This window comes from Homalodisca vitripennis, chromosome 2, assembly GCF_021130785.1.
Source record: "Homalodisca vitripennis isolate AUS2020 chromosome 2, UT_GWSS_2.1, whole genome shotgun sequence".
NCBI lineage: Eukaryota > Metazoa > Arthropoda > Insecta > Hemiptera > Cicadellidae > Homalodisca > Homalodisca vitripennis.
Window position 1 is genome coordinate 43,722,305 of NC_060208.1, and position 19,690 is coordinate 43,741,994.

Sequence of the window (19,690 nt, forward strand, 5' to 3'; positions counted from 1 at the left end):
TTATATACTATACTAGATTCAAAAGCAAGAGTGTTGTTGTTGTGTTGTTACTTTTTAAGAAATGTGCAATTCTACAAAAGTATATTTAAATTACTTTAGAGGATACTGATAAGAGAGAATAATAAAAATACACGAAGACTTTTAATTATTCCAGCTCTTACTTAAAATAATTCATACAGTTACTTTTGCAAAATAACTCAATTACAAAAGGAAAAAAAAAACTATTTCAATAGATACATATTAAGTTGGGTTCTTGTAACAAATATTAAATTTATTACAATCCTAATTTAAAACTGAGTATAGGTTAAGATTAGAGTTAATACCTCAGTTAATATCTCAGATAGTATCATATAGTACAATTTCTCTTTATTAATGAAATTTTGTATGTATATCTACTAAAATACTATAAAATGATTCTATTACAGCATGAAAAACACAAATAGAACCGGTGAACAAGAATTAAAAGGTTATGTAAATTAATTCTTTTAGTAATTAATTTGGTAATTAAGTGTAATTTTTATTATTATTATTATTTATTCTTTTGATAAATTCATTGTTAATTCGTCTTGGATTCTGGGTGTATCAAATTTTAAAATGAAATCTAAGATTTAATTTTAACGTGTCTCCTTTTTAGTACTGCTTAAAATTATTTCACAATTTATTTTCTAAATTTATTTAATGTATCTAAATTTTCATAACCATTGGAATATTACTACAACACATTGTTTGGATTTTAATTAAGATAACACCATTATGCATGATTTTACTCGTTACAAATTACTGTAGTGAAGTATCATAAACAAAACTCTTAACATTTTGGACTGAACATTTTAGAATGAATCACACTAAAGCTTTCACAATAACATAGCTACATTTGAATTGTTCATAAGATCCTCGAAAGGTGAACAGATACCAACTACATACTTTAGTTATTGTTTTAACCAGCCAGCTAATTCTATAATGAAACAGACAACAAGTCATAGACGAACAAAATAATTTAACATGATGATAATCCATATTACAACACAACATGGCATTGTGTTCAGTTCAGTATTTGATAGTGGCAGAGATGGGGAAGCTGCGTCGCATCCCGAGACACTTCTCTCGGTCGATGAATAACGAGTTGACCTTGACGTGCAAATCCTGTTCCAAGTTACTCCTTGTCCTCAAGAGCTGCTGATGTTGTGATTCTGCCTCCTGCAGCTTCCTGTGGAGTGTCTCCACACTGTCACCTAACTCCTGAACTTCCTGGACCAATCTGAGCAACATTACACTCGAATCAGCAGAGTTACAATCACAAAAACATATATAATTTTGAAATTATCACAAGACTTATCTCAGACAGTTGTCCTCTACTTTAGTAAATTAGATTCAGTAACAACATTTGGGGGCGAGGAAGGAGTTGTTGGAAAAGGTCATGCACCTGAATTGTACAGAAATATATTTCAAATAAAAATTAGAACTGAAAGAAAAACAGAATGAAGAACGATAAAATATGATAGGCTATTTAAAAAATAATACACTACTAAAAATTTTAATGAAAAAATATAAAAATTCTAGTAAATTTCAAGTGACACCCCTTACTTGTAATGAAATAAGAGACAATCATTCCATGGGACGTACATAACCCCTATTATTCTACTACACTTATAATAGGGATCTTTGGTTAAATATTTGATAGTGTATTCCATTGGTACAATAGAAACATATTCTAAATGCTTGTTTTTGAACACATAAAATTTCAAAGGTTCGTATAGCAGTAGAGTTTTCTATAAGAGTGGTATATTTAGATCTATGTCGGATGACTGACACTTTTCAATGCTGCAAATAACACCAAAACAGTCAACATGTATTAGTTTACTGTTATTAATTCATAGTAATGCCTTCTAGGTATGTTCTGTATCTATGCATAATATATCTAATCAAAGATAAGCAAAAGTTATTGAGAAAACTATTCTTAAATAAGTATGATCAATTGCAGAAGATAAGCAAAATTTCTAATTTATAGTTAAATTAATTTTTTTCAGTAGCATATATAATAGCTATATAATAGCTATGGTACACTTATTCATCGATGTATTATATCTGTTAATAATAAAAGTCACAAAAGTATCCAAACTACTGTATTTTACTGTGTAAAATATAATGGTTAAATCAATATTAAACTATGACTGCTTCAATGAAAAGTTTTTAATGAGTTTTTTATTATTAATAGGTGGGATATACTAAGCTAAATAAAGATTAGAATGTAAATATGAAATGTTTGAACAAGACTTTGGATTACAGAAATAAATTTCCAGTCCTGGTCACATTTGCTAAGTGTTTTATATGATTGTACAACATTTCTGAAATAGTTCTACTATTATTAATACAGCATACACATTTGGATTTAGATTCAAATACAGAGTAAAAGACAATTTACCTAGTATGGGCTCCATCTCGACACAATTCAACATCTCTACGATGGCTGCGAGCTTCCAGCCTCGTTTGGGCTACTTTCAATGGGTTGCTCTTGTCCATGATGGCCTTCCTTAGCAGTTCTATACTCTTCTCCACATCAAATATCTCTTGTTGAACCTGAAAATTACAGAAGTTTCATGAAAAATTTATTTGTTTCAATCCAAGCAATAGCTGCAAGTCTAGTTCGGGGCACTTTAATGCGTTGCTCTTGTCCATGATGGCCTTCCTTAGCAGTTCTGTGCTCTTTTCCACATCAAAGATCCCTTGTCTTATAAAATCTCTTAAGTTACAAAAATAGTGTAATTATGTTCAGAGATGGAATAAAATAAAAACCAATATACATTATCATACAATGTTTAATTTTTCCAGTCGTAAATGTTGTCAGAAAGCACTGTGTGCACCCTATAATTATTGATAAACTGCTGTAATTGAACAAACGTCACTAGGATTGATGACTTACTTATGTGTTTGATAGCCATCATGTATTAATTGAAAAATAAGGTGATAGGCTTCATCAAAGAATTCATTCTTTGTATGGAGTATGCATATGAAGCTTTTTGCCTGTTATTTTAGTAATGTTGAATTTAACTGTTCTTTCTATGAATTTCAATACCTTACAATGGTTGGATACTTCACATTTATATAAATTTTTGTTCCTAACCAATTTATATTTGCTTAAAAGAAACAACTAGCTCACCATTTTAACCTTAGATTTAGCAGAGTATTTATTCTAGTATTAATTGCAAAAAAGAATTATTTATTTGTATCAGGTTTTTGCTAAAAGGCAGCTCAAAAGTTTTATCATGAATGAATATATGTGTATATATATATATATATATATATATATATATATATATATATATATATATATATATATATATATATATATATATATATATATATATATAATTAATGACTATTTATAAATTAACAAATTCACTTGACTGTAACCGAACGCTCTTACCATAATATGTTTTGCCAACAATGAATAAATTTACTACAGGAATTAAAATTTTTAATTACTATTTTCCACTCTAATCTATTATATGATTTTTTTTCTCACTATATGTTCTCAATACAAAAATACCTTATGTAAATGCATCTGCAGTTTGTTTTTAGCCTCCAGTGTTTCAGTGGCACGGCGGGAAAGTGCACTGTTTGTAGTATTCCAGCTGTTCCAGATGTTATTGGCACACTCATTAATTAGATTGTCTGCATCTGTGCGAAGTTGTGCTGATTTGGCACGCTCACCCTGTGACCGCTGGATGATACGGTTCGAATTCTCTGCCCAAGTTTCAGGAACAGTTATACTATAACAGAAAATATATCCTTTTATATAATCACTCACAATAGTTTTAAAGAGACTAAATGATAAATTCCTTCTTTTTCCTCATACATTGTTTTTAGAATAAATCTGGTCTTAAAATACTTAAATATTACATTTCTCTTAGACATTTCAGAATCCACACATTTTATTACCATTTTCAAAAATAAAAGAAGACAGCTCTATTCAATTCTCTCAAATACAATAAATATATGTATAAAATTTGGAAAAACCAAATCTTCCAGCTCCACAAAAATCTTAATATAAAACAATAAAGAAACCTAAAACCAAATTCTAAAAACATAGTTCCTAAACATTGATAGTAAAGAAATATTACCAAAATATGGAAAAAAAACTTTGTTCAAATACACATAAAAGTTCAATAACACCCATTTGAGATGTGTTAAAAATGTTTTATTTTTAGGAAACAATCTTTAAAATATTTAGCAGTTTGCGGGATACATATACACGCCAAATACAAATGAGATTAGCTCAATAGTGACCTTATACAAACAAAAACCTTACAATAGGTTTACTCACATAAAAATGAACGCTTGTTTATAACAAATGAAAAACTTTATAAAATATTCTTTAGTATCCTTATTTAAAACAAAATCAATTTGCAAAATAACTTATGAAACAAGTTACATATTTTATAACTTTGTCATTATCTTCTTGTGCACTAAGATAGTACTTTTTCTATATGAATTCCATATGGAAAGAACTTAAAAGGCATGAATCAGAATTTGAATTAAATGACAGACTTATAGAAATATAACTGGGTTATGCAATAGTGATTTCTCAAATTCCATAATATAGTACTGCATTGTAAAGAAAAACAATATTACAATGTTACTAAACTATTTAAGAAAAATATACACTAATTTTAACAATACAATATTGTAATTGTATTGCTTTATCATGACAGGCATTCCACAGAATTTAAGAGAAGATGATTTATTCAAGCAATATTTTGTGATCTAGAAGCTTTGCATAAATTGTGGTAACAAATAAATAAGTGAACCACAATAGGATCGTTGGAACAAATTTTATTTATTATAATCTTGTTTAGAAATTGTAGACAATTTCTGTCAACTTTTTTCAAATAACGATCAACAGACTTTTGATTGCTTACAGAGAAGGATTCCATTGTTATCGCTTTGAAGCGTCCATGAAGAACAATGAAGTTATCATAAGTTTAACTTTTTTATTCTTATGATTTTAATGGCTGAAAATGCAATAGATGAAATTGTTTATCGTCTTTTGATGAAATTGTCTATCGTCATCATTCATAATTCGCATTCTTCCCATACCACTAAATGGAAAGTCAAGTATCCCAAGAAAAGGAGTTTGAAAAAAATATTTTGTGTGGATGCTGTTGACTAGTGTACGTTCAACAAGTCCATGGTCAATGCTGATGTCACTTATATATACAACATAAGTATATAAGTAAGTGTTGGTTCACGTTTGTGTATAACGTGAACCAACATAAACAAAAAAGTGAAGTAGTTTTGAAACTAACCTAAGCCATTTTAAGGCTTAGGTCAACTGAAATTATTTGGTGTTGCTAGATTAGTTGTGCACATGCACGCTAGCTGTTAATATACCCAAGGATGACAGTCCACTCTGGATACAATGGATGTGAAGTTACTGAATCGAATTGTTGTATTGAATGTTTAGTTGGTTTACCTGCTAAACTGGGTTTAGTCAATACAAACCAATCTTTAGATAGGTTTGTTTTACCCTAACATAACTGACTTGGCGATGGCCGGGTAAGTAAAAACCCAACCCAATAATGTGAGACGCCTTCAAATATCAATGACATGACAGTTCAATGGTTTTTTTTTTAAATTGTGATATGAGTAAATTCCATGTTCTAGAGAATAAAGAAACTTTACACGGGTAAGCAACATTCTGTAGAAACTATACACACAAATTGTTCACAAAAACGCATTATTCAGAAAATACTGACGTGGGATCAAACTTGTCAATGCCGCCGTAGTAGTTGATGCCACGGGAGTAGTTGTTGAGCTGATGGCACATGCTGTCTATGCCAATAGCAGATTCCTTACTCTTCACATCTGTCTCCAACTCGTGCTGTGACGCTCTGTTCTGGCGTAGCTAGATATAACAGCAATAAATAAATAATATCGTCTGTATAGCCTCAGAGAAACTAACAAACTAGTTTTTACTAAAATCACATTATAAATGTACAAATACATAGAGGATAAATTACACATAGATATAAAATTCATAACAGGTTACATATGGAAAATAGTGGAATTACAGTACAATAAACAGCCACTCTAGTGACCTCAGTACTACTCTCTGGTATACATGGCTGAACACTTAGTGCTCTACTTTCATGTGTACACGCCAACATGAGCTACCGTATGGTATTACTAAAACTATAACTAACAAAGATTAATATTTCCAATGTAAATACTGTAATAATGAATTATGTACAGATGTATAAAGGACCATTCCTATAGTATTAATATTTCAGTCAAGAGTAGAGGAAGGCACCACCCAATTTAAAATATTCAAAAAGCAATGTTGCTTTTGTGATACATAAATTGTTGGAAAGTGAATGTAAAACCAAGCATTTAGCTACTTTACTTTTATTAAAACCTCTAGAAAAAGATAAATTATTCTAAGATCTTCTTAATGAAATTACAGATATAAATGCTTCAACAATCCTGATTGATTTGTATAATTGGAATAATAAAATTAATACATATTTGAATACATAGGTATCTAATAAACCTTTTCAATAACACAGAGTATTCTAATATTCCATCATTACTGCTAATAGTAGAAAGGGATGTAATGAAAAAAAGTGCAAAACTGAAAAACTGTTATAACATTCAAAAGTATTTTAACATGTGGGCCGAAATAAATAATTATTAGATTTCTGGATCCTCTATCTCCATAGCTTTTTTCAAATGTGTTGTAGATGCCGCAAATTAAAATGTACCATCATATGAAATTATTTTGTCTGATAATACATAATGCTTGTAATATGAAGTTGGATTTCAGAATATATCACTGGGAATTAGTTATAGATTATTCTACTTCATCATCCAAAATAAACATCAAATTATATTTTCTTAGTATAATAAGCAACAATTAGGAGTCATTTTCGAGGTTCACTCTTTATGCAAATGAAGAATCTTTTCATTTGCATAAACAGGGAATCACAAACATCCTTTCAATGTTTGTATCAATTCACTCACCGACTATTGTCTTCAGTGGTGCTATCATTTGTTCCTGATAATTTACACTTATAAAAGAGTTTTGATTGGACAGTCATCCAATTGAAACTGGTATAACTGTTTCAATATGAACTTATTTTACAAAGCACTGGCCTTTTTTGACGATTTGAATATTACTATACCGTAGTTGGGGGTTACTAAAGCCGCTGGGGTAACAAATGCCAATATACATGGTATATTTCGATTTTAAAATGTTAGTAAACACTGTCTGAGCTGTTTAGTGTGTCTTAGCTGCAAGTGGATTGTTATTTGACGTCAGATTTATCGACTATTTATTGAACAGTTTGGTTTTGAAAAGTAAGTTGAAATATTTTTTTTAATTTTGAAAAAACATGTAATAACTTTATTGATCCCGGTTACAGTTTTGGATCAAAAGAATTGTAGCTGTTTGGTTTCCTAACCTCAAGCTGTGTTTAAAACAATGATACTTAGTTATTTTAGATTAGTATCTACCAATAGTTTTTTTTTTTTTTTTTTTCCAAAGCTGTTTTGCAGTTGGGGGTAACAAAGGTCACAAAACAAAAGTGGCATTTGTTACTCCATACAACATTTGTATACTATATAAAGAACAAAATACATGTAACTACATTTTTGTTTTTTGTTTCAGGTCACATAATGCCTAGAAACTATAAAAGACCAATTGGGGCTAGGAAATACAAAGATTACACCGATGATGCACTACCAAAGCAGTGGAAGAAGTTAAGAAAGGTTGCAGAACAATTTGGAGTGTCAAGATTCGCCTTGACTACAGCAGTAAAAGGAAATACTAGAAAGGTTGGAAGGCCTTTTTACTTTGAGTGTTGACGACCAACTCATTTTTAGCAGAATGTCTCAGCATGTCCGGGGAATGGGGATTCCCACTAATAGTTTTAGACATTAGGTTAATCATAAAAGGATTTTTGGGACCGCAGTGGACGTAGTAGTGTTACTCGATTCAAGAACAAAATGCCAGGGTATTGATTTTGTAATGTCTTTTCTAAAAAGACATCATCATGTCCTTTCAACCAGGTTGTGTCAAAATATCAACCGAAGTAGACCGGCTGTAAAATAGTGATATAATAAATGAATATTTCGATGAGCTCTCTATATCTCTCAAAGATGTTGAACCATGTATGATCGTCAACTGTGATGATGAAACGAATATGACAGATGATCCAGGTACAAAAAAAAATTGTAGTAAGAAGAGGAACACGCCATCCAGAGAGAATTGTTTGATTCCTCAAAATCGAGCACATCCGTTATGTTTTCGGGGAGTGCTGATGTGCAAATGCTTCCTCCTTATATTACATATAAGGCAAGCCATCTATACGACACTTGGACTGAGAATGGTCCACTAGGTACTGTATATAATAGGTCGAAAAGTGGGTGGTTTACCCTTGAAATTTTCGAAGATTGGTTTTGTAAAATAGCCCTCCGTACTTCCGGAAGTTTGACAAAGATGTAGCAAAAAGTGTTAATCGGTGATAATCTTTCAACCCACATATCTGCCTACATAATTGATGAATGCAAGAAAAACAACATCAAGTTTATTCTGTTACCACCAAAACAGCACCCAATACACCCCAACCTTTGGATGTAGCCTTTTTTAGACCCTAAAAGATCAAGTGGCGTCAAACATTAAATGAGTGGAAAGAGAAAAACCGTGGGTAGCGTGCCAAAGGACAAGTTTCCACGCATCTTAAAAATATTTATTAATGATTATGGGTGAGGAAAACATCAAAGAAAAACTTGAAAAGTGGATTTAAAGGTGCTGGCATTGTTCCTATGGATCGTCAAAAAAAGTGTTAAAAAGGCTCCCAGGAGGAAAAGACCAAGGTAATTGTGAAAATGATGCAAACTCTAGCAACACTTGAGTGGAATCATTTCAAAAGCTATTTAGAGGAGAGTAGAAGAAAGGAGACTGAACCACAAAGAAAAATAAAGAAGAAGAGGCTCAGTGTTCCTCCTGGAAGAAGTATTGAAGGGTTTGATTCTGCCGAAGGCAATGTTACATTATAGGATCAAATTCAAAAACCAAGCACCTCAAAGAAAAAAAAGCAAAACTATTTTAGTGATTCAAGTGATGAAAGTGCATTGAGGTTTCACTTAAGGATTCTGATTCGGATTTAATATTAAGTGATTTAACAGTAGATTTTGACAAGGAAGAAGCTTCTTTTTCAGAAACATCGTCTATGCCAAAGAAATCTCCTGTAAAAATTGAAGATCTCAAGCCAGGCATGTTTGTAGTTACAGAACTGTTTATTTAATGGCAACACACAAAAAAACAAACGTGACAAAGCAATTCTATGCTCTCATACAAAATATACAACCTGAGGAAAAAACTCTCACAGTAAATTTTTTTGCAAAAGTTCAAAGTCAGTGAAAAACGATCACGTTTTTCCTTGTGTTGATGATGTGATGGACATTAGTATTTCTGATATAATCACCATTGTAAACCCTGTTATAAAAGTAACAAGGGGACATCATACTTTTCCATTTGTTCTTAAAAATTGACTAATTTTCACTATCCAATTAGGCCTAAAAATGTTTTGTAAGATATTTTCTGTAACTTTCTTTGCATTTATGATGAATTAAACAATGTCATTTTCATATTGGTGTGTTTTTGTTACCCCACTATAAGATAACATAAGCCCATCCCATTAATATTCAATGCATGGTTTTTGTTACCCCCACATTAGGGGGTAACAAAAACCACCTTATTTTTTAAATATTACTTCTAAAATACTTGTTGCAAGGAAATTTGGTTAATGTAAAATTAAAGTATAACAATAGACCTATTTTATGCAGCTTTTTATTTGTTTTAAAGTTATACAGAATTGAAGTGGTGCATGGTTGAAGTTTAAAACTGGCATTAGTAACCCCCAATTACGGTACTCCTGTTGATTAAGAGTTGATTGATTTTTTTTTAATCTTAAGAACAATATAATGTAAAATTAAAATCAAATATTATTTTTGGAATGAAGAGAATAATAAACAACAGAATTATATAATTAAAACTATATAATACAGGAGAGTATCCCCACTCAACAAGTAAGTACATCGGACTTGGTAGTAAGTGTGCGTACTTTGAGTATGTGTACTCGAAGGAAGTATATTCATTGTTCTCAACTTGGCCTTAAAATCTACATTGATGTAGTGCTATTTTCCCGAAGCCAACATTGATGAACAAACAGACTTTTAATCAAGATGAAATGTACATGGAAATCGTAACTACAATTATTAATTTCACAGATTGAAACAAGAGGCTTACAGATAGCTATTGCAGGGAAAACTAGATAGACACAACTTAATACACTCAACAAGAGTTTTTGAAAATTCCACCAAGTCAGCAAATAAGTCATTAGCAAGATTTAAACAGTTGACCTGTTTGGTTTCAATCAATGCCTGAAATTCGGGCAAGGCCATCAAAATAACATCCTCGAGAAGGCAAAATATGCTTGCCAGATAATACAACCAAATATGTTTCACATTTTTGTTTCCCTTTACAGCATCTAAGCATACAAAAATGTGATGTCTTACCGGAGATTTGTCATTAACTTCCAATTGCAACAAATTAACAATGTAATTACATTGTAATTAACATTGTACCTGTTCAACCACCCTCTGGTGTAAGGCACTAAGTCTCTCTTCACATTTGCGAAGGTTCTCAACTTCCCTCAGTATGGCCTGTTCTGCCTGATCATGCACCAGATCAATGCCTTCAACAGCCACAAAGAATTAATAGTTTTATTAAATATACATTTCTCAGCAATGTGTTAGAAATAAGCAATTCACTGTTATATGTTACAATGCTAATTCCAAACCATACAAGGAGGAATACCTATAAAAAATGTAAATACAGCATTTTCAGATCCAGCTCCTAAACTATTATTTCTGCAAAGAAAATGTACAAAAATGTTATCAAATTAAATAATCTACCACATAAATAGTCTAATTTATTTCATAAAAAAGTACATAAGGTACTTATTTCACAACTTAACTTTCATACTAAAGGGTATTGCTTGGACATGACTTGTTGGTGCTACTGTATGAAATATCACCACTTGAGATTAGAATTATTGAGCTAAATATAAAATAAACTAAATTAAAAAAATGTTTAATAGCAAATCCTATTTTATTAATGTATGTTGTCTTCTGTTAATGTCAAGATATAAGGTTGTTTAGATATAAATATGTTTTACTAGTAATCTATATTTAATTCCTTAAGCAAATCAGTTCCCAGGAAATTTCTCGAGCTATGATGAAGATGGACAGCTTAATGAAATTCATTTTGAAGCTTGAATGCCAAGGGTGGTGGAAAATACCAAATATGAAAAAATTACCCGGATTTTGCTCCGATGGGCTCTAAAGTTTGAAGAAATTTCTATAAAATTAGATTGGTGAATAAATAATCAGAATTTCAGTCACATGTTCAAAGTAGACTTTGTATCACTATAGTGATTGTATTAATAATCTGTTTTAAATATACCAGCGGATATAAACATTGCAGATATCATTGTTTACTGAGTTTAGTGTTCTGCTCATTTGAAATGTATAGACTGTGAATTGATACAAAGGTATATTTACATTTCCTTCACACATAGACATAATTATGATTTTAAGATAGGTGTCAAATTAAATTAGTATATATGGAGACAACTAATCACACAGATCAATATTTACGTGCTAGAGGTTGAATGTAAAAAACCGTTATTTAATATAGAAGCAGATTATTGAATCAGTATAGGAATACTGAAAAAAACATAAACTATATCTTAATATACCCATTCATAAATAATGTTCAAATGTTACAAATTTTACATTTAATATTTCCAAAATTATATGCATATCCCAATACATGTGATATTTGTAGTAACTCATAGAAGAGTATGAAGATAGATGATATCAGCATACCACGAAAAGTTACTTTTATTAAATGGATAGCCTTTGACTGGATTATTAGAGAAGAAAAAGAAGTGCTTTAGTAATAATTTAAAACACCAAAATATAGTGGAAAACCAGAATAAGTAAAAACCTATAATACAATTTCAGAAAGAAAACAACTGATTAATTTATATATCATTGAAGTGCTTTAAAGAAATGGGTAAGTATAGAAACAGTCGTATTTGAATTTACATTCAAACTATAAACAATAATTCCAAATTAAACCATCTCAATAAAAGCTATGTATACATTGCACAATTATTGTTTATTGATTTTACTGTTCTGTTTAAAAGAAATTTATTGGATTCTAGTTCATATAATTATATTTATGAACAGAGTGCAAAAAGCAGTAATTATTGCTATAAGCCACTAGTACATTTTTTATCCTTTTAAGATGGCATTCTTTACACTTATTTTGTCATATACTGAATAAAGATATGTTGGCTATTCAACTTATTAGTCAGTAACATATATCTGGTGACTCTTAGAAACTACTAGACAAGGCTTAATTATAATATCACGATACATCTTTATCCTGAATCTCACTCACATCAGCAATAATTTTGTATTGCAGCAATAACATTTCCACAATGCAAAACTCTAGGAAATCAGAAACCAAACTCAAAGGCGATGACAAGTTTGCAGTGGTTTGTAGATAGGCATTACCACTTATAATCACAAATAACTTTAAATGTTCTTAATAAAGGAACTAAAGACTCACTTTTAAATCTCGCTGAAAATTTTCCTAAAGAAGAAGTTAAATCACACAAACAGAGAGAAAAGTTTAATTTTAAACATGTATCTTTGAAGTGATCAAATGTTACAACTGACACTTGGTTTTAATCTATCTAATAATTATTAGAGTATTCAGGTCAGAGTCTCTGAGCAGGTGGTACTGCTGCAATTGCCAAAAGTCCAGACCAAAAGCAGAAGTAAAAAGTTATTTGATCATTTTTAAACTCTCATGTAGATTCTTTGTTTAAAATTTGTTACTAATAATAGATGGTTTAAAAAGAAATTAGGATTTCGGACATTTGATACAAAATGTATAGCAACCCGGTTGGGTGTTGGTTGTTATCGGCATGTAGCTAGTCTTATGTAACGTACCCTGCCGGTTCTCCCGATGGTACAGACATTCCTGTGCAATGTGCAGTGGCGGTTCACAATCCTGTCTTGCCTTTTCCAATGCACGTCTTGTGTCCTGCAGCAGGTTGCTTTCGGCAATCATCCGCTCCAATTCCGTGGCCAGTTCATTGCGCCAGAATGTGATATCCGTAATCCGCTCACCCAGGCGTCGTCCCGCATCTCGCTGTCCCACTTGTGTCTTCTCATCTGTCTCTCTGTCGATACACAACATACAATTGTATAACTATTGTAAAATACATGAAACAAATACTCTTGATATTACTAAGAAAAATGGAATACATCCAGAGTAAAGTTGTATCAAATATCTAAGGACTTAAAAATTTCACTCAATTTAGGATCATATTTAACTATAATAAGTATTTTCGTTACAACTAGTAATTTGGATAAATCACAGAATAAAATGATTACCAGTGAATTACAGTCCAATTTCCACATTGTGGTATATAGCAGAATGAAAGAAGACAGGGGACTTTAACAATATAACAATAAATGTTAATAAAGGTTTAAGACAACTATTTGGAGATTTATCAAAAACACACTCCAATATTATGACTAAAATTGGTTCTTAATAAAATTGTGGAAATAAATAAATTTGTTTTCTTTATGAGAAAAGTTTATTATACAGGGTGGGCCATAAGTCAGTTGTCAAAAATGCATTTGGTGCAATAATATACCAAACAAGCGAAAATACAAATACATTTATTTTACTATGTAGTACAAATACAATAATAAATACAATAATAAAAACAAATATTGAATACAGGAAAACAATGTAGTATTCCAATGGACCTACAAAAAAATGCTCAAAGTGGTCTCCATGCTGTTCTAAGAAAAGATTGCATCTTTTTAACACAGATTTACAAATTTTTGTCGCAAAATGTTCCTGGACTGTAAGTTTTCAAATTCTGATTGGATTCGTTCCTTCAAATGCTCAACATTAAGAATCTTGACTGAATAAACCTCATTTTTTAGTATTTACCCCAGACTGAAAAATCCATCGGTGTTATATCTGGGGACCGTGGAGGCCATTCAATAGTAAACCCCGTCTGCCAATCCATTCATTAAAGTTATTATTTAGAAAGTCTCTCACAATAAGTCCATAATGGGGGGTGCTCCATTTTGTTGCCATATCAACTTTTCCTTAACCGGCCGCAGATGTTCCGCAGATGTTCATAAAGTGGACTATTTTTCCGTTCTAACAACACCTCTTGAAGCATATCTAGGTAATTAAGAGAATTGACAGTACCGTCAAAAAAATGAGGCCCGATTTAGCCCACCGCTAAAAATACCAGCCCATACACTCACGCCAGGAGCGTTTAACTCTGTCTCCCATCGTCAAATGGGGATTCGTAGAATCCCAGTAGACACAGTAGTTGTGTCTGTTCACTCTGCCATTCACCTTAAAAGTTGCTTTGTCGCTCCAAAGAGATGCTTTTGTAAAAATTAGGATCGGCTTCTTGTCGGATTGTGTACAGCTCGCAGAATTCTTCATTTAGGCCTTGGAGTAAAGTAGGCCATATGGTCTCAAATGCAGCTGTTTCTGTATCCTTCATAGGCTTGTTCTTGCTATTCCATACTCATTTGAGGTATCAATTTTTACAAAATCGTGACCATGGAAAGGTATGTTAATTTTTTTTTCCTGAAAACTACAATTTTTCCTGAAAACAATAGCGAAGAAAAAATTCGTCGGCAACGAAAATCAAAGGAGTTACAATTTTTTGAAATCCTCTGAAAACTCTGTTTTTGACAGTACCTCTGGCAATTTTACTGAAATGATGACGTTAATCCTGTCAACAATGCCTGCCCGCTGCGCAGTGCTGCGCACTGCTTGCTCTTTTAGAAAAAAAATTAACTCGAGCTTGCAAAAGTCGAATCCCAGATCACGTGAATGCCCCTGATCCTTAACCCTCCAAGTGTTGTTTCGACAAAATTTTGTCGGTTATTTTCCATCCTTAATGCAATAATGACCGAAAGGCATCAATATAATACAAATGATATACTTTCCCCCCAGCTTTATATGCACCTGTGATAATAATACTTGGCTATAAATGCCCAACCCATGAAAAAAAAGTCCATTTTTCATGGTCACGGTATTGTAAATAAATACCACATTTGATGCTTTTTCTTTGCGATTTTCGTCAGTGATTACACAAAACACTGCGCGACAAACATTCAGATTCTCTTCTGTAGTAAACAGACCTTGGCCTACCTGAACGAGGAAGCTCCGCTACCGACCCAGTCTCTTCAAATCTTAAATTTAATTTCCGGATACCTTGTCGAGATGGAGGCTGGATATTTGGAAAAACGTTCCACAAACAAATCACAAACATCAACTATAATTATGATCATGTTTCCACCATGTTTGCAAAACAAACACACGCTGTTCTGTTAATTTCCTATTCATACTTTCTCAGATATCGACAATAAACAAACATAACCGCAAACTGCTAGTGTTTGACTTAGTCAAGTTCACAACTACTACGCTAGGAAAAACAAAGTCTAAGGATTGCTAGTGACAAACTGACTTATGGCCCACCCCGTATTATACTGCTCAAAATATTGTATATTCCTTGTTAACGAAGTCTTTCAGTTAACAGTTCTTTAGAATTTATTATTTTATACTAACCTAAAAGTACCTATTTAGTGCAACTAAAACTTATGTTGTTGAGGAGTCTATTAAGATTATGTATTGATAGCATTCGAAATTCTGGGAGGTTTCAGCCATTGGGAGTATGGTTTTTCTTCTGGGAGTGAGGCGTTGATTTCTGGTTGGTTTCAGCAATGTAAACTTAATAATTGCAAACATTAAAAAACAACATTTGGCTCATTGGTCACAAGATTATGATAGATTTCCATTGTAGTCCACATAACCTGATATTTTAAAACTTTCAAGCACTTAACACTCTAGCTCCTCCTCAAATCCTTTGAGTGTATACCTCTGGAACAATCTAAAACCTAGAAGCCTACAGCCTATACTACTTACTGGTTACTAAATATACTTTACAAAATGACTGCAACCACATTATAAAGTACCTCATGGTTCGTACGGCATCAGAGCGAAGTCTCTCTGCAAAGTTCCGATTTGAATCAGACTCATTGTAGTGGTTGAGGTTGTTCTGGGTCCACTCGTAGGGTGTGTACCGAGTGTAGAGGGCAGCACGAGCTGCATGTGCGGGATTGCGCTCAGTACCACTCACCAAGTTGGGGAATCGCAGTGGCTCAGTAGCCATTCCTCTAGGACTACAACCTGCGTCCACCAGGGCATTCGTGACTGGTTGTGAGGGTCTGGAGCATCCATTCAGAACATCATAATTACATTAGTGATTACATTACATTACATTACGTATTTCATGAACTATAAAATAAAACCAATTAGTAAATGCAATAGTAATGTTCTATTCCAAACCATAATATTCAAAAAGTTATTTCCAGTGAGAAAATATCAAGGAATCAACACTTATGGTAATTTGCCATTGTTGTGTGTTACAACAAAAACACGTTTTACGAAGTGGAATCTGCCCTCTTCTTCAGGTGTCAAATCCTAAACTATGTAAACTATTTAAACACATGAAGAAAAAACAAAAACATCTAAGTTGAAAACAAAATTTGTATGAGAATGTTGAGTTTAGTTCCAGTTAATGTGTAGAAAAATTTGTATATTAACCCAATATTTATTTGTAATCCAGCAAAGTGGTACATTTCTGTTGTGTTATAATTTTAGAATGAGATGCCAGAAGAAGAGGGCTAACAGCCTACCACTTCTATAAACTTGTTTCTATTATAACATAAAACGGTGGGAAATATCCAAAATCCTATTAACTTTTCAAATTCATGGTCTTCTGAATTGTCGATTCAAGATTTTGTGATAGTTTCAATTTTCTTTTAGGATTCTCTTACAGCTAATAGTGTTTTAAAAAAGATAATAAAGTGTTTTAATTTATTATATACATGAAGTATAAAGTAAGATTTTAAATGAGTTTAGCTATAAATTATCAAGATTCATTACCAGTTTTTAATCAGGGGACTAGTTGACTCCAAACAAGTTTGGTTTTTCTGAAGTAATATGGTACTTATTAAAGATAGGTAATTGGTCAATTTTTACTGTTAAAATTTGGTTGAATAGTGCAGTAATCCCTATTGCACTATAAAAAACTAATATTTGTTTAAATTGAATTGTAATTCTTAATTACAAATTTAATCAGTAAAAATATGTAAATATAAATGTATATTGTACAGATTGTAATGCAGTTACTACATTAATAAATTATTTACTCTAATGTAGACTATGCTTACAATGGAACAACTTCGACATTTTCGTAGCCCATGGTGGGACGCCAGGGGTGGGGGCGGGGTGTCTTGTAGTAGTTGCTGATCCGGAGGGGCACAAGAGGCCCCGACACTTGCTCCATACATGGTGGGGCTCCCGCCGCACTCCATGGCTGCAGTTGCTGTCAGATCATATAACAAAATTTGGTTATAACCACACATGTAATTGTCTTAACAATCAATTAAAAAAATCAAGTAATCAATTCATTTTAGTTGAAATAATTGTTTTTCTCCAACGTTAAATTAATCTATCATCGGTGATTAAACAGCAATATATATGGTATGATACTACAAATTTCCAATAAGTACAGTTTTTACAAATTGCATGAACATGCATTTAAAATGTTATTTATGTTTTACTATTTATATTGAATGGTAAATATAATAATGGAGTTTGAGATGGCTGCCATATTAGGAGATATTAGAAAATTAAAATAGAATGATTGTTGTTTTTTTTTAACTTTATATAACTGAATAGGTATATGTACATTTCATTTTGATTGTGATAATAATACTGTACAAACTAAATTGAAGAGTAAGAGTTAACAACTAAAAATAGATCTGTAGTTTTAATCATCATTGTATAGTTTATTATATATAATGGTGTTGTTGTCTAATAAAACTACAGACCTATTTTTAGTTGTGAACTCTTACTCTTCATAATAAAAGTAACTTATCAACACTTTATATTTACCCAGTTAAACACTTTTTATAAAATCACAATTATATAAATGATATTTTTCTCATAAACATCATTTAAAAACATTCCTTTCCGCACAGTTGGAAGATGGTGTTGAAGGAGGATAGAGTTCATACACAACTGTTACCTTGAAGTATTAAATGGAAGATACATTAATGGAAGATTCAAATTACAGCTTTAATTTCTGACAATTACAAATTATTTTCAAATATTTACCACTATCTTGAAGCCTTACAAGATAAAAAAAATTAATTCAAAATTTGTTATTACAAAGGAAAAAAGTAGCCATTGGCCAACCACTTTGGTTTTGGTTGGAACCAGTTCAGAATTATGGTATTTCCCATGTTCACTCTTACTGCTACTATGTTATTATACACTTCTCACAACTTTGTTATTATTTCAGTGACGTCCTTCAATTCTTAAGTTAATAGCTGAGATTTTTTACAGGGATTGGTTTTGGAGTTTAAGGGGCTGCAATATAGTAAGCAGCCAGTACCACAATCAAATAAGGGAACTAAATTATCGATTAGTAATATCTAAACTATTGAATACAAACACAATCTATAATTATAGTTATTTAAAATTAATTAATGCTAGCTCTTTTTAATTTATTGCTTAAAAATATTGTCTAAAATAAATTGAAACAAAGTAAAATCATTTATATGGTATTTGAGTAATGCTATTTAACTAAAATGACAATGGAGAGGAATTATTTGTGTCACAAGCTCTCAGACACCCTTATACTTCAAAATAATAAAAAAATAACTAAATGTCACATACACTGCATTGATTTTATATTTAATAAATACACATTTTCTAGATAAATTTGTTATTAATCATTAAAATAATCATTAAATTAGTAATTATTTAGATATAACAAAATTTAACTAGCCTATACTGTAATTTGAAATGCCTATAACTTAATTTGGTTCAACATTTATTTCTGTAATTTAGATAACCATAAACATCAGTGATTTGATTGTTGTAGTAGCAGCTTATTACACTGCATCCATATAGGCTGCAAAACATTATAATAAAAGTGAAAATGATTCTATGAAATTTATCTAACTAATACAATATAAAGCGTTGGAGTAAAATGAGTAACACACATTTTGCTGACTTATCAACGAAGTAGTTACTGGTATTATTCTGAAAGTCATTGAATTAAAAATCGCCTTCACTATATTATGTTACAACAGAAATTGATAATTAGAAAACTGGTATCTATTTCGGTTTTGTTCTGTTTTTTCTAATTTGTAACATATTATAACAATGGGAAGTGCCATATAATACTGTCAAACCATCCATTATCAATAATAAAGTAGTTATAGTTAGCTAATTGTGAAAAGAAAATATTGAAAACTAAAAGTGCTTACAGAATACATTACGGTTTTGGCACCCATATTTATTTATCTTGAAACAATTTTGAATGTTTAATGGTTTACTCATTAGATTGATGATTTTATATAACTTGGATAGTTATGAATACTTTTGAATACAGCGCCATTTAGAACACAAAAATAAAGGCAATATGTC

General features: G+C 31.4%; 1 protein-coding gene across 1 annotated transcript; it reads right to left on the reverse strand.

Annotated features, from left to right (window-relative positions):
* Nucleotides 1-977: 977 nt before the first annotated feature.
* Nucleotides 978-19,685, reverse strand: LOC124353861 (tektin-3-like). Its single transcript, XM_046803890.1, has 9 exons — nt 19,531-19,685; nt 17,422-17,576; nt 16,162-16,413; nt 13,090-13,322; nt 10,648-10,757; nt 5,757-5,905; nt 3,548-3,770; nt 2,423-2,577; nt 978-1,258 (listed from the first exon to the last, which is right to left on the reverse strand). Exons 1-9 carry the CDS (start codon nt 19,555-19,557, stop codon nt 1,048-1,050), a joined length of 1,515 nt encoding a protein of 504 aa, XP_046659846.1. The 5' UTR covers nt 19,558-19,685; the 3' UTR covers nt 978-1,047.
* Between the last annotated feature and the right edge of the window lie 5 nt (nt 19,686-19,690).